The sequence below is a fragment of the Vulpes lagopus genome, chromosome 2 (assembly GCF_018345385.1).
Source record: "Vulpes lagopus strain Blue_001 chromosome 2, ASM1834538v1, whole genome shotgun sequence".
Classification (NCBI taxonomy): Eukaryota; Metazoa; Chordata; class Mammalia; order Carnivora; family Canidae; genus Vulpes; species Vulpes lagopus.
Window position 1 is genome coordinate 84,068,862 of NC_054825.1, and position 16,193 is coordinate 84,085,054.

At 46.6% G+C, this 16,193-nt stretch overlaps 1 protein-coding gene across 1 annotated transcript in view; it reads right to left on the minus strand.

Moving 5' to 3' along the window:
* The window catches only part of SLC2A12 (solute carrier family 2 member 12), a 54,256-nt gene extending 38,649 nt beyond the window's left edge, over nucleotides 1-15,607 (minus strand). Inside the window, exon 1 of the mRNA XM_041742614.1 lies at nucleotides 15,366-15,607. Within this exon, the coding sequence (XP_041598548.1) occupies nucleotides 15,366-15,468 (103 nt within the window). The 5' untranslated portion in view covers nucleotides 15,469-15,607. The remainder of the gene's footprint in view (nucleotides 1-15,365) is intronic.
* Between the last annotated feature and the right edge of the window lie 586 nt (nucleotides 15,608-16,193).

Here is a 16,193-nt window from a genome sequence, read left to right on the forward strand (position 1 = left end):
TCATGAGCATAGCAAACACAAACCATTAAATTGAAATTAAATCAAGAATTTAACCAGCTAATCAGAAAACAAATATTTAGCACCAGTGCATGGCAGGTATTTCCTAGGAACTGGGATCCACATCTACAGCAATAAAAGAAACCAATGTAGTTATATAGTTCACCCCCAAGAAACTTAACATTCTGGTGATATCACTTACTACATACTGTCTTAATTTTTACTTGGAAAATGACTTTTAAAGCACCCTCTTATAGGTTCATTCATGTCCTGCATTTCCACATATTTTTCCCTATTGGGATCTTTAAATCCTCAGCAACATATTTCTTTACCACAAGGAGAATCAGGTCAAATTCTCACGTCTGGATAAGGATACTGTTTTGCTTCGTATCTCTACTTGTTTATTTTATCTACGTTTGACATATTGATTTGCTCCATGTGCTTTGGCAACCGGTCTCTGATATTCAGATTAAAGCAATAAGTGACACAGGCAGCACGGGGATACTGAGTCAAGGACATGGCAGAGCAGATGCCAGAACTATTTGAGGAGCAGAAGACTGTCCTTGCCACCTTGTCTTCTGTTCCTTCCTAGTTTTCCTCCTTTGTTAGTTAGGTTAGAGTTTCCCTATCAAAAGAAAGACCCCTTGAGATATAGGAGTCCCTTCCTTTGACACGCTATCCTCCTCCTTCAGGCAGAGTCTGAGGTGGGGAGTTTGGGAGGAGTGGGCCAAGGGGCAAGGCAAGTCACAAAGCCTGCTTCTTACACCGTGGGGGGCCTGCTCCTGACAGAAGAGGGATCCAGTTTCTTTGTCCATTTCTGGACTTAGCTTCATATGCCTTGTTCTCTCAGTCAGGGTTCACTGGACACTGACAAATAGGGATGTGTACAGAGGGTCTGGAAACCATCCCAGTTTGTCACTGTCCCTCTGGAGACCAGGCAGCTATAATTCTTCAGAGATAAAACAAAAGTATATCCATATGAATTACTAAAAATTATTTTTACAAAACTGCAGGTTCTAAAAAATGTTATATATCACATCATCTATCTGTCACCTATGTAGGGAGTTGGCCCCGGGAGAGGCAGCAGGGGCTAGAGGAGACAGTAGGATGAGGCACGACAACCAATGTCTTTTCAAGAGAACACCCAGCCCTTGGGTCAGACACTGCACTTCACTTTCTTGGAGCAATTTAGCATTTCCATCGGTTTTGCCCCCGGTCTTGCTTCACGGGGTCCCTTCCTTTACATTCTTTTCCCCCAAAAGGGCCCCAGAGAATTCGCAGCCGTTGGCGGACAGCAGACAGGGCAACTATCTGGAGACTTGCAGCCAGGACCCGCGGGGCCTTGGCCCGGGCCTTGGCTGGGGCCTCCCTCTGTGCCTTGCTCCTTTGCTAGAAGACAACAGGGCTCTCTGGGTGCGAGACGATCCTACAACAAGGTAGGAAAGTCGAAGTGCTGATGGAGGGCACAATCACCCCGACCGGCTCGCGGAACGCCCGAGGCCCACCAGAGGGCACAACGGCCGGGGCCTGCACAGAGCTCGCAGCTTCCCTGGCTCCCCCGTCCCCGGGTTTCCATGACCTTCCAGGCGGTGCCGCTCCCCCAGGCGCCCACCACAGCCCGGCGGCCCCAGTCGTCCTCCCTGAGTATCTCTCGTACCCCCCATCCTCCAGGCGTCCTCTCAAGTGCCGCCTCCCCCAGGAAGGCCGCCCTGCTCTGCCTTATTCTGCAGCCTCACCCTCAACCCCTCTGTGCTCCTCCTGCCCCCACGGTGTTGCTAGGGCACCTGGCATCTTGGGCCGCGCTCAGTTATTCACCCACGTGGCAAAAGCTCTGCCTTCCTCAGGTCTATATTCTCGTCTCTGGCCTTTGGCATGAGGTAAACACTCAACACGTGTTTGTCGGGGGACTGAGGGAGGGAATGAGCCGCCGCTTCCCCAGGAGCCGGACCGTCCTCTCCTCCCAGCGGCCGCCGGCGCGAAGGGCGCGCGAGCATGAAGCTGCGCCTGCACCTCTGGGCTCACACAGGTGCTTGGCGTTTGCACGGCGCAGTATTAGCATCGCCGCAGCCCGCGCAGCTCTATTATCAGCCTGTTCATACGGCACCACCATAGACACCGCAAGTCGTTTCGTCATCACTCGTTTATTTATACTTTATGACCCATCGGCCCCATGCACAGACTTGGTCATGGTCGTTCAGATGGGGTTTAGCAGCCCCACTGCGGGCCTCGAGTTCTCAGGCTCCACAGCAGTCTCCAGGCACCTGTTCTGCAGCTCACCCCGACCATTTGCTGTTTCTGGAAAATGCCAGGCACTTCCCCAGACTTGCGCTTCTCCTCACCGCCTGACTCTCCCCTCACTTTAGGGCCTAGGGAAATCTGCGTCATCCCTGAAGTTACAGTTTGAAGAGTCTCCCCTCCCCTGCAAAACCTTCCCAGATGGCTGCTCTTTGGTGAGCTTCAATCTCTCTTCTCTCCCTTGCCTTTTCTTCCATGGCCTCACAGTACCGTGGGTTATATTTAGTTATGCCCGTCACCTACCTTAGAGCGGGAGCGCCTTGAGAGCCCGAGCATCACCATCAGGGGACCCACACGGGGCTTGACCGAGAGCTCAGTACAGACTAGTGGATGTGGCGTGGATGACAGGCACTGGCGCAGCCGGAGAAGTCCGGCCCGGGAGAGTTAGGGGAGAGTCAGGTGTGCCGGGCCACCGGCCGGTGCTGCCTCTTGGCCCCAGACCACGTGTAGGGCCCCCTGGGGTGGTCAATACTGGGCACCAGCCATCATCTAACCCCCCTCCGGGCCCCCTTATCCTCTTTAGCGTACAGTGAAACTCAGCCCAACAGAAAATACGGCCCCCTCTACACCTTGACCCTTCTAAAACAAAAAGACAAGAACTTTGCTTTCTTTTCCATTTCGCATATCTCAGGCTTGATTCAGTAGCACTTGTCCAGACACACTTTCCAGAAACCAATTTTCTCCGAATTCCGTGGCGAGGGAGGTGCACAGAGTGCATGTTACTCCACGGGCTTATTAGCCCTTCCCTGGATCTTGCTTTGTTAACTCTCTACTTCTGCTGATTACAGGTAAGACTTTTCCTTCTTTTCCTTCCTTCCTTCTTTCCTTCCTTCCTTCCTTCCTTCCTTCCTTCCTTCCTTCCTTCAGTGTGAGACTGTCCCCAGGATAGGTCTGGATGTTTGTTTCTTCCAAATTTTGCTGCTACTACCTGAATTCTTCTACTGAGAAAAGACATCTAGTATTTTGAGTTTTCCACCTACTTGTTTAGTAATAACTATTTTTGTGTTCCTTATATATATTCGTTCATCTCATTTCCTATGTCTATCTTCCCTGCCCTTTTTCTGTGCACCTAGAATAGCTCTTCCTATTTATCCTCCATGTCACAGATTTCAGATAATAATAATAATAATAATAATAATAATAATAATAATAATTCTGCCCCTGTGGCTTTAGAGACAGGTCTGTCTGCACCTGTCCTCAGGCCCGTCTTCACCTCGATTTAAATCATGGTCAGATGTTGTCCTAAGCTCTTTTTGTCAGAGTCCACTTTTACAAAAACTACAGACAACAGAAATCGGATGCTTTCCAAAATTTATATATGCTCCCTTAAAAAAGAAATCTTAAAATGCATCCTTTGTCTTTGTTTTTAAAATGTATTTGCCAATGGCCAGATTAGCTGCCTTCCTTTTACCCAGCCCCCAGATCAGTTACGATATTTTTGACTATAAGAAACCAAAACCTAAAAAACAAGGGTTTAAAACTTTGTGGCATTTACTGTTTACTGTTTAATTAGCGAGAAGACCAAGCTGAGTTTGGTGTCTCCAAGGATTCACACTCTACCCATCCTTTGTTCCTACCTCTTCAGAGGGTTGGCTTTTGTCCCTGGTTTGTCACCATATGTGCAAGGTGGCTGCCACAGCTCCAGGCACGATTCTCTCACAACCAAATTCAAAGGCAGGTGACAATGGAAGAAGGCTTGGGGCAAAAGGCCTTTTTCCTTTTCTGGGGGAGAGAACTTTCCAGAAGCTCTGCAGAAGATGATGGATTTCAGGATATGCAACCCTTAAAATGTGGTACCTTGGCTTCTTGAGTATTTTAAGCTGAAGGAGTCTGAGAAAATGGGAGAAGCAGAAGGTTCCTCTCACCTCCCCACTGTCCATCTCCCCTGAAGTAGATTAACAAACCCTCACATGAGAGGTACCCCCCCACACACACCCACAGGAAGGGAGCAAGCTCATCTCTGAAAACGAAGAGAGGCCTCGAAGGATCCAAACAAACAGGCCTTGCCAAGTCTCCCCTAGTTTGCTACACTTGCCTCAAACAGCTTGACCTGTCACTTTGCTCCACAGCTGTCCACTCTGCATCCAGCTGAGCATAAAAACACTCAGCCTTAACCATTTCTTACGGTCTTAATTTCCTGGCGAAGGCTCCCAAGTCATGTAGAACTTAAATAAATGTGGATGCTTTTCTCCTCTAATCTGTTTTTGCCAGTGTAACCTTCAGCTCTAGCTGAAGACTCACCCTAAAGTCTTACTAGCCAGAACCAGAGGGTTCCATGGTCAAGCTTGGCAAAAGAGGCTGAGACATGAGTACCTGAATATTTTAGTTTCCCCAGATAGGAAAGGCAGAAAAGGAGAAGGGAGTTGGAGCAGCTGGCGGGTTTTCAGTGTCTGACACACCACATTGTAGCCACCTGGTGGCAGCTGGGAACTGCTCTGAGGCCGGGAGGACCCATAGGTATGTACAGCTGATGAGGGAGCAGAAGGCAAGCTGAGGGCAAGGCACAAGCCAACACCCAGCAAGCCCCCAGGTGGGACCAGTGTGACATTCCTCAGGCACTCCTGGTGGCCTGAAAACTAAGGGAAAGGTGGAAAAAACAAATGGTTAACTAAGAGAAATCACAATCCTGCAAGACAGGAGTCTCCTTCAGTTCACAAAATGTCTTCTTGATTTACAAGGAAAAAAAGCTTTCTTATCAATACCCCAACTAACCCAGAAGAGAGCTCCCAACTATCTTCATGTTGATGCTTTACTAGAGGGCAAAACAACTTGACAAAGGCAAGGCCTCCAGTATCCTCTTCAGCACACAAAAGTTCTTTTCAAAGCCCCTACCCTCTTTTAAAGATTTTATTTATTTATTCATGAGAGATACAGAGAGAGAGCCAGAGACACAGGCAGAGGGAGAAGCAGGCTCCCTGCAGGGGGCCCAATATGGGACTCTATCCCAGGACCCGGGATCAGGCCCTGAGCCGAAGGCACAAGCTCAGCTGCTGAGCCACCCAGCTGCCCCTTAAAACCTCCCTTTCCCTTGCATCCCCCAACTTCCAAGAATATAATCACCACCCATCACAACCCTGAGGCAGCAGCTTTTCCTGCCCATGGGTCCTGTCCCTGCGCATAATACAACCACCTTCTTGCACTGAAGACTTCTCAAGAATTCTCTTGGCAGTGGGCTCTGGACCTCACCAAACTACATCGCAGCTGCTGGCCAAATTTCTGATGTCTGGAAGTTAATTTTCTGATGTGACTCTGTTGGACTGAGGAAGGAATTTTTGCTTCCATTTTTCGGTCCCCTGAGCAGGAATAAGAGATATCATTCCTGCATGATCTCAAGAGGCCAGTAAAGTTCTTTGCCTGTCAAAACCAGTACATGCCAAACTACAGCTTCTGGAAGGCACCATTCCAGTGGCTCATCCGAGCTTTGTCCTTTCTTAACACTGATGTCATGTTCTGGAACACAGCGAGCTGCTATCTTTCCTATCTGCCCGGAGTTGCTGACATCGAAACTGTAGTCCCCAAGAGAGAAAGAGAAGTCTTAGTAACAGGATGGCTGGGAAGACCGGACTGTGGAACAAAACTTTGACTCCTTGCCAGAGCGGCTCCAGGGGTCCATGCAGGTGTCTGCCCTTTAGCTGGCTCCTGAAAATGGTCTCAATTACAGATGCCCAGTGAGAGTTTGTGGAGAGCTGGACATTTTACTACCTTTTATGCATGAGGCCCATGTTTGCATTTTATTTAGGGTTAAATCCTAATTCATTGATGAATATATCTGGCTCTCATGTATTTGTAATTTTGCATCTCCTTCCATGTGTTTTACAGATATTTTCAACTGACAGTTAAGGAACAGGATGAATCTAGAGAGCAAACCAGCAGCTACCTCACCTAGAGACCTCTGAAGCTTCCTGGATGGGGCTCTCAGTTTGTGTGAGCTGTGGGGAGCTGTGGACATTTGAGGATTAACAAAATCTTTAAAAAGGATCCTCGTCCCATCAATGACCAGTGAATGTTGAGAAAAAATAGTAACATACATAACTGCACCTTAATATTTCAAATGTATACAGTCGGGATAAAAACATTTTTTAAAAATTCAAAGTGCCAGTGATTACACAGTAGCTTTCCATCAGCCTGTATTTTCCAATCAACAAATACAAACCTGTGAAGATTATGATGTGAGGATTTAAAGTTGTTGAAGGAGTTGTTAAAGGAATCTACATACTTGAAAATGACTGCGAATCATCCTTGGTGCATTTAAATTTTTTAAATGAGGGAAATAAAATGGGAAGAAACAAATAATACTATAAAGCCTGTGGGTGTAAAGCTCTTAGGAAAGGCACTTTATTTATCAAGCCTAATACCTGGACGGTCCCCTGGGTATTAAGGGAGAGCCGCATGGGCCATGCTGATAATAAACAAGTGGACTATGGGAAAGAGAGAGAAGAAAAAAGCCAAGATGTGTTTTATATACTAATAAAGGACAAATGTTGATGTCTGTGTGTGGGAGGGAGAGAGACAGACAGAGAGGAAGAGAAAGAGTTCAAGAAAGAATGGCTGGGGGAGCCTGGGTGGCTCAGTGGTTGAGCATCTTAGGCTCAGGTCGTGATCACGGGGTCCCAGGATGGAGTCTCAAATCGAGCCTGCTTCTCCCTCTGCCTATGTCTCTGCTTCTCTCTGTGTGTGTCTCTCAAGAATAAATAAATAAAATCTTTTTAAAAATGGCTAAGAATGCCCAGAAATGGGAGAAATGGAAGCAAAGGTCCAGACAGGTTATCAAGTTGTAGGGGAGGAGTTGGGATGGGAGTGGGAAAATGGGGGGGGGGGGGGAGCCACATAAAGAAATGGGCCACAGGCCTGTGGGTTTTAGAAAAGTTGGTTTACAATAATTTCCTTTGGTGGATTTGACAGGGGAATTTTAAGAATGGGCCCATCAAATATTTAATAGAACTATAGCTCTCTTCAAATCATAGTAATGATCCAGAGAGCTTGTATGAATGGAATTTGAGAATGTGAAGGAAGAAGGGCCATGACCTATGCGTAAATCGGAGCAAGGATGAGAGAAAAGACTAGTTGCACGAGGTGAAAGTTAAGAATCTGGTGGAGACAGGAAGCTGGTAGAAAAAGTGATCAGAAGAACCACAAGCCTCCTAAGGCATACAGTGTGTGTTTGAGGATGGGCAGAGGGGATTGGCAAGCAAGGAGACCCTGTGGTGGCTGGAGCTACGTTTATTTACATATTAAAGGAATGGTGCCGGATCCAAGGAAGCTGGAGGATTTCAAGGTGCAGGTGAGGGTTCTAGGACTCCCTACTTCTATTCCCACTATGATCACTTTCAGAAACTTGCTTGGTTTCCCTAATCTGATACGGCCTCTTCCTAAGAATTCTTCCTCTCATGGTACTTAGCACACAAAGGTTTCTTGATATGGTCCCTGCTTACGTCTCCAGATTCCTTTGTCATCCTCTGGCCCCTGGATGAACTCTGTGCTCTTGTCATACAGAAATATCTGTAGATCCCTGGATGTGCTATTCTCTCTTCTCAAAACTCGTATATAAGCCATTTACTCTGCTTATAGCGCTCTCTGGAAATGCACTGACCTCAGTTATACCTTCTTGACTCAGCTTCACTCTACTCTCTTCCAGAACACATTAAAAACTGGCTGAGCTGTCCCCTGGGCACTAGCATAGCGTGGTGTCATTTATCTGGCCACCTCCTCCATCTTGGGTTCCCCAATCCCTTCTTTCTCCACCAGTTGGCAATGATCATCTGCCTTGCATGGATGTCTCTTATTCACCGCTGGACCCAGGATCTAGTATCATGCCTGATTCTTAGTAGACTCAACATTTCCTAAGATGACCTTGTAATTACTTAGATTCTTACCTTTCTCATGAGTTGGTAAAATCTATAGACATGGATAATGTCTTACATGTCTTTCTTCACTCTGAAATATCCAACTCAGTAAGTATTGTTGAATTAAAAGGTTCTTTTTAGGGGGCACCTGGGTGGCTCAGTTGGTTAAGCATCTGCCTTCAGCTCAGGTGATGAACCCAGGGTCTTGGGATCAAGCCCCACATCAGGCTCCCTGCTCAGTGGGCAGCCTGCTTCTCCCTCTGCCTATTTGTTCTTGTACTCTTTCTCTGTCAAATAAATACAATATTAAATAAAATAAATAAATACAATGTTCTTTAGTGAGGTGCCTGGGTGGCTCAGTAGGTTAAGCATCCGCCTGTGGCTCAGGTCATGATCTCCGGGTCTTGGGATGGAGCCCCACATTGGGTTCCCTCTCCCTCTGCCACACTCCCCCTGCTTGTGCTCCTTTGCTCTCTCTCTCTCTCTCTGTGTCAAATAAATAAATAAAATATTTAAAATTAATTAATTAATTAAATGCTCTTTAGTTCAGCTGAACACTTAATTCATCTCCCCATTTAACAATTAAGCATGTGCTATGTAACAATACTATGTGTTGGGCACAGACGGTGACAGGTTCATCTGGATAAACTGCAATCAGCAAGGTGGTCACCGTTACATCTGGATTTGATGGCTTAAGATGGTGGTTACCTGTCCCTCCTGCATGTGATCCCTGATGGAAATACAGAGGTCAGGCATAGTCCCTACCTCTAATGCACTGCACGGGGTTTTCCAAGCCCACAGTACTTGCAGTCAGTTCAGAACTCTGATAGGAACTAGACTATATATTTTATTTTGGAACCTATAATCTTAAAGCCAAAGACATGTTGCATGGAAAATTAGGGAACTAGCTAAAATAAAATGCGATAAAGTTCTGAAATGAGTGAAACAGGGACCCCAAATCCCACATCAGATCACAGAACAGAGCAGGAAGTAGAGACATCAGGACTGGATGGTATTATAGGTCAAGTGGGCAAACCCCTGGAGTGGATCTTAGGATACTGAGACTCTGCCACATAATACCTATCCATGCTTCCTGCAGCAAGCCCCTTTGCTTCTCTCTTGGAGGTGCGTGGGCTTAATGGTGAAGGTACAGTCAGGAATCAGAGTGCCTGGTTAGGTGCCAGCTAGCTTGTGACATGTCCCTTAACCTTTCTGTTCCTCTATATTTTCATTCCTAAGATATAGATAATAACATTACCTACTTCATAAAGTCGTTATGAGAATTCATGAGATAGAACAGTGTGTTGCGCAGTGTGTTGCGCTTACTAATAAGCCCTTAGTAAATGTGTGCTGCAATTCTCTTAGCCTCAGTTTGCTTATCTGTGAACTGGGGATAATATTTGTGAAGTTTTGTTATAAAGATAAGAAGGATAATAGTAATAGAAGCACTACAATAATCATTCAACAGAGATTTGTTTAGTCTGAATCAGTGAGATAAAATTGCCATAACAAGGAAGTAAAACTGCAACAGTCTCCCTTACTGATAGCGCAGGAAGTAAAATGATACCTTGTTTCCAGCATAACAATGATGCCTTTTCATAAATTCTTGAATTCCTTTGTTTTGGGCGGTACCTACACATAATTGGGCTTACATCACAAAAAATTGTTCCTGTGATTTTTGCCTTGGGGTTTCAACAGTTTTGTCTCCCAGTGGAAATTGAAACATTTCATTAGCTTGGGAATGCTCTCTTACCTTACAAATTGATCTTAATCACAACTTTTCTCTCTATTCATAAAAGTCCTGCACATTTGAGGCTGAGATGCCATTTTGGGCTGGCTTCTAAGTTAACTTTGCACATTGCTACCAACTCCAGCTTCCACAAAGTGTGGAAGCAGGTGAGTGCAGGAGCACCGCATTTTGGAGAAAATAATATGGATGTGACCAACAACCCCCAGAGCCTAACTATGCCAGGCTGACTGAGTCATTTGTGTTGCCGAGAAACAATTACTTCCATGGGAAGCACCATTTAACAGTTTAAAGATGAATTATACTTGATTTACCCAAGGGAAAAAAAAAATACTCCTATAAGTCAAACAAAGGAACTGTGTTTTTCTCCCTGATATTTTGGCACAACAGTATAAAGTGAGTAATTGTCCAAAAAGAATGAAAGCTACTAAAATTAAAATAATATGATAATTTATTTTAGTCTCACTATTATGTCTACCTAAATTGTATAGAAAAATTGGTGTATTATCGAGGCATAACTTTTTGGCAGATGCATAAAAGACTGCTGTGACATGGGAAGTAAAATGATGCCAATGAGCCAAAACAAACCAAAATTGAATTTAAAAGAACGCTTATGAATTTATGATTTATTATAAAGGTTATATATTTGACTCAAAGTTTCAGCTGGGAAATATCTGGGGCGATTTCAAGTCTTTTGCCTTTAACAGAGATTGGGTACTTTCTGAGGGAAGATGGATGAGAAATTATCCTTATCTGGTATTTGGTCCAACAGTCTCATGGGAAGAAGCCCATTTCAACTTTCCCCCTCACTCACCACCATAACTTGGTATCATTTTGCAAGGCTTTCATCCCCTATTTTCTTCAATAACTCATCTTCTTGGGGAAGACAGTCCATGAGAAAAAATTGAACCAGGGAGCCCTCCAATTTAAGAATCCTATACAACCAACATTTGCTCATACAATCTGAGTAAATAGCTATTTCAATGCTAGAAGCACAAGCTAATTGCACACTAATGGAGGGCCATTAGGAGCTCTCAGAAGTTTTTCCACCCTTAGGCTAAGTATGCCTTCTGTTCCTACAATTGAGAAAAAGCTACCTCCAAAACCGTATTTAAGAACTAACTGTTCTTGGGGCACGTGGGTGGCTCATTGGTTGAGCATCTGCCTTTGGCTCAGGTTGTGGTCCTGGAGTCCTGGGATGGAGTTCAGCATCTGGCTTCCTGCAGAGACCCTGCTTCTCCCTCTGCCTGGGTCTCTGCCTCTCTCTGTGTGTTCTCTCATGAATAAATAAATAATATCTTAAAAATAAAAAGAACTATTCTTGAATGAAAAATATAATGCCACATATCCACAGCAATTAAAACCAGCATTCTAAAATTGGCTGAATCACCTTTGATTTACACATGCAAATTGTAGTTTCCTTAGGTAGCTCCAGGGTGAATTCATTGTATTTTGAGGGTATTTCTGTGGTTGTTTTTTTTATTGTTGTTTTTACCAGCTAATATAAGATCCAGCCCACTAAAAAGTACTCCCTTGAAAATTCACAAACAACGTAAATTCAAGACTACCACAAGGTGTGTTCCTGGAATCTCAGAGGCCTCTGCTCCAACTAGCAATCTTACCAGACAGAAGGGTGATGCTAAAAATATTTACCAACTGGGAAAGGGGCATTTGGCCTATTCAAAGAGACATGAGCTGTAAAACCGGCTCAGGCACACTGGTGCCTGCTGACTAATTTCAGCCCTGCAGGTCAGTCACATTGCTTAATTAATGGCTTCATCCGTGTCTGCCAGGCCCTGCCACCTGCAGGGTCCCACCAATGCATGTCTGCTGCTGTGGTGGCAAGGGGCAATCTCCCTGCCCTCTCTAGGTCACAGTGATCTCAATGGGAGACAAGAGCCCTGGCTATGTGAGCCAAACACCACCCAGAGTTTGTGGTGAAACAGGTCCCGCCATGGCCATGTTTGCTTAGAGGCTTCTCTCTTTCTAGATCTTGGAGAAGTCATTGGCTGGAGCCTCACAGTCACAAAAAGCCTCAAATTTAGACTTTTGATGTAATTTCCAAGTGACATTAAACACACAGTCAGAGCTAAGCTGACTACAGTGAAAAGGGAGATGGTTATCTTTTAATCTGGTCTTATTTCCAGATAAGAGACTACAGTGTCTCATAGATTAGCATACCTATAAATCCTGTCATTCCCATGGCAATATCAAGCTGCATACATTAATTTGTTATCAGCTACCAACTTATTAAATAACGCCTGTTCTTAAAACACAATAATTTTTTGTCACAGGATTTATCACTCTTTCACTGATGGGAAAGCCTGGAAAAAAAGGTAATCGCTAAGGCCCCGGGTGTTCCCCAAATGACTGGTTCGTTGTTGTTAGAACCCTTTGTCTCACAACCAAGCTCTGTTAGGAGGTGGAGCTGTTTGGCCAGACTTACTCTTCCCTGGGGATAAGCTTGCTTCGAAAAGTCTTCTCAGCTCTCTTACAAGTAGACTTCCTCTCAAGCTGCCCAAAGAAGGCTGAGAAAGCTAAGCCGGGCTAAATCCAAGCGGGCCTGCTTTAGGCTAACCCTGAGCATCCAAGACTCAGTAAGAGCATAGTAAGAATGCCCTGACCTCAAAGACATGGCCTGCATGAGCGGAGAAGTGATGGACCTGTGGTTTGCTAACGTGGCCCCACCCAGGACCCTGCTCAGCCTTCAGGGATACATGGATGGAAAGGGAGCAGGGTGTCTCTCATGAGTAAATAAATAAATATATTTTTAAAAAACAAGGGAGCAGGGAGCCACCTGCCACAGGATTTTCCTTGCTCTGCCTCCCCTCTGTCCTCCAGAGATGTGCTAAGATTACCTCTCTTACATATAGATCACCTCTTCAGCTTTTCATTTGTAAAAAGGAGTTTCACAGATTTAAATAAGTTTGAGAACAACTGCCTTTGGCTATTCATCTGATTAACACAAGTGAGCATCACTTAAATCTCAGACTTTTGAAACCTGAAATTGGAAGAGCCTGAGAGACCCACTTCCTGAGATGGAAGAGCAGGCATCAGGCCTCCCAGGCCAGAGACACCGAGGTGAGTTTGTGCCAGCACTGAGTAGACCTGCGCCAACCACACATCTTCTCTCCCTTGTGTGAGATGTTCTAGCCCCGCACTTTCCTAACATCACCTATGTTGCGGTCAGCTCTAGGCATCAGGATTGAGCTCAGTCCTGCCTAGGAGGTCGTTTATGTCTGTAAGCACTGAAAAATTTACTGAAAATATATGCACTTTGAATTATAACTTTTTGAAAAGGAATTTAAGTGTTTAGCTTCTAGCCATTGGAACAAAGCATTCTCTCCAGTTTAAGCAGGGATGGCCGCATGAGATCTGCCAACACTTTTCATTGCACATCAAAGCATTAACGGGTGCTATCACGGAGTTTAGAAATTCTTGTTTTGATTTGGTTTTTTTTTTTTTTGGTATCCCAAATGATTTAATTATCTTGCCCTGAGTTGTAGGACTCTTTCCTCTTTGTGCTTTAATTTTCCCATCTAGGAATATAGAAAAACCTGTATCTTCAAATGCAGGGCAAGTATGATAATTATTGAACATATTTAAATACTCTGAATTTCCTGGATGAAACTATGAAAGTTTAAAATACAAAGAAGTGAAAAGAAGTATTTGACAAGCGTTATTTCATTAAGCCTCAACAACTTCATAAAACAGACTAAAGTGTAATCCCAAACCACAGAGTGAGCTTGCACTATGCATTCATTTGGTCAATACAGATATATGTAACATTACCTTTGGGTCCATCTCAGACAACTTAGGAAAATTTGCACAAGTAGTACTAAAATGTTTTGTATTCAGCTAAATATAAACTATAGCACAAATCAAAGTTTTGTTCATTTAAGATTTGGGGAAAACACTCCAGCTTCCTTTTCTCCGCAATGAAGTTTCATTAGAATTAAATTTTAAAAATTTAAAAATAACTTACAGTATTTATTCATTGTTCACTTCTTTAGAACATAAACAGTTGCACTTTAATTGCATTTTGTGCATATCCGCAATCTTTCCAAACACAAATACTCGTGACCCTACTCAGGATAATTGTGCACTTGCGCAGTTTAACCTATTAGGAGTACACAGTGCTTCCAAAGCCCTATCGAAATTAAACAGTTCATTTTTCATTGTTGCTGTAGAGGCCCGCTCAGGACAGAGTTTCTTTTCTTCTTTGTGACATTATCACCAACTATTTAGTGAACCCTTTTGTTGATTTGGGCACCTCCACAAGCTCTGCAGCTCAATCTTTCAGGAAGTTGAAGGGAACACTGCGGCTCTCTCCCTGGACCCTCAAATACAAGCCTTCCTGGGCTGCTCGGAGACAAAAAGCAGAAGTGGAGAAGAGGAGCTCTGCTTAGGACAGGACTTGGCCACCCTGAAGGGTGACCCCAGGCATTCATTCTTGACCACAAGTGGGAAAGCTGGAGCAAAGCTGAGCAGGGATCAGGGCTGGGAAGGCTGACCGAGGCTCTTTGCTGAGGAGCCTCTCCAGGCCTTCGCGGGGGGGCGGGGGGGGGGGGGGGGGGGAGGGTGGGGTGGTGTCAGGGACTCAAGCCCCGGATCAGACAAACCCAGGATGCAAACATGCCTTTATAAAGCCATGACAAGGTGGAAGGTACATGCCTTTTGTGTCACTTAGTGTTCTGGATTATTCATGAAATTCCAACTGATGGTTGGGAATCTACTTACTGTATGGTGAAGGGGAGCAGAGCTGGGCAAAGCCTTACACAGAATTATCTGTGTTGATTTAATTTCCTATTATGATTCTTTCTATTCCTTTGGGAACTGACTAACAGAGTAGGAGAGGTTAGCCAGGAGCTTGCGCCGTGTTTGTGGGAGCTGTGAGTGTGGGAGCGAAGGCCAGCACTTGGCATAGCAAACGACCACTGGAATGAATTAAAACTTTGTCAAATTTCACCTCCGGAAGGAAGAAGTATGAAAGGAACCTGAGTCTGAAAGGCCAGTTGGAAAGAGAGCGGGAGCAAATCAAGCAGAGGTTTTAGGCTGGAAGCTCATTGCAAATTCATGACAGGCATCGGCTGGGAACTTTAGAAAAGTGTTCCTTGCTTGCCTAACTACTTTTCTGAAGCCTCCTTGAAACACCGATTGAAAACCTACCTGGTGGTTCTAAACGTCCACTTGTGACCCCCTGGACACTTGAGCCGATAAATGAAAAAGCGTGTGTGTGTGTGTGTGTGTGTGTGTGTGTGTGTGTGCGCGCGCGCGCGCACCAGGGGCTCCCTTGCCAGTGGCTCTGCCCCAGGTGAAAGAGTCACAGGCTCTGCCCACCCCTCGGTGGCCCGGCCCGGCCCGGCTTCTGCATCTCCCCGTTACACCTCGCCCCGCTCTGTGCACACCTGGCAGGTGCACACGCACACGCACACACACACACACACGCACACACACGCGCACGAGCGGAGCCGCCGCTTTACCTCGGGCCCGCGCAGGCCGCGAGCTGCCGCTGCGCTGCGCCTCCGCCGCCGTGTCCCGCGGGCTCCGCAGCCCCGGGCCCTCGGGGGCTCCCGCGGGCACCATGGTCGCGCCGAGGTCACCGCGGCCCCGGCTCCCCGCCCCCCCGGCGGCCCGCGCTGACGGCGGCGGCCCGGTGCCCCATGCCCGCCTGCTACCGCGGAGCGCGGCTTTGGGCAAAGCCGGGGAGATTCGTGGCCAGCTCCGCTGCTGTTTCCGAAGGCTGCGCCCTCGCGGTGACACGGCTGCAGCCCTCCCAGGCAGCCTATCACGCGCGGGGGGCGGGCCGGGCTCCGACGGCCGTTTTGGCCTCCAGGGCCGGGCTGCGAGCGAGGGGTCAGCGGGCCTGCAAGGGGCTGGGAGCTCGGACCGGGCTGTGGCCGCAGCGGGGGCGGGGGCGGGGGCGGGGGGCGGCTCTTGGGCCCCGGCTCCTTCGGAGACAGGCAGGGAAGAGAAGCCTGCAGGTCGGAAGGAACGAGGGCAGGGACGGCCCGAACGCCCCCAGATGCTGTCGTTGATCTGGCAGCGCCCGGAACAGTTTCTGCAGAGGCAGACCAGGAGGAAAAGCGTGTGTCGGTTCTCAGCCAGATCGTTATTCCCGGAGGCGGGACACTCACCATTTAAACAGAGCAGAAAACATCTCCACTGTGTCAGCCCCGTTTTGCTCTGGGTGCTTGTAGGTCTGTTACTCTCTCTCTGCAAGGCCTGGCAGGCAAATCAGGCCCCAGGCCCCAGGCCCCAGGCCCCGCCGCAGGGACCCAGACCGCGCACATCCCCTGGACCTGTGCACG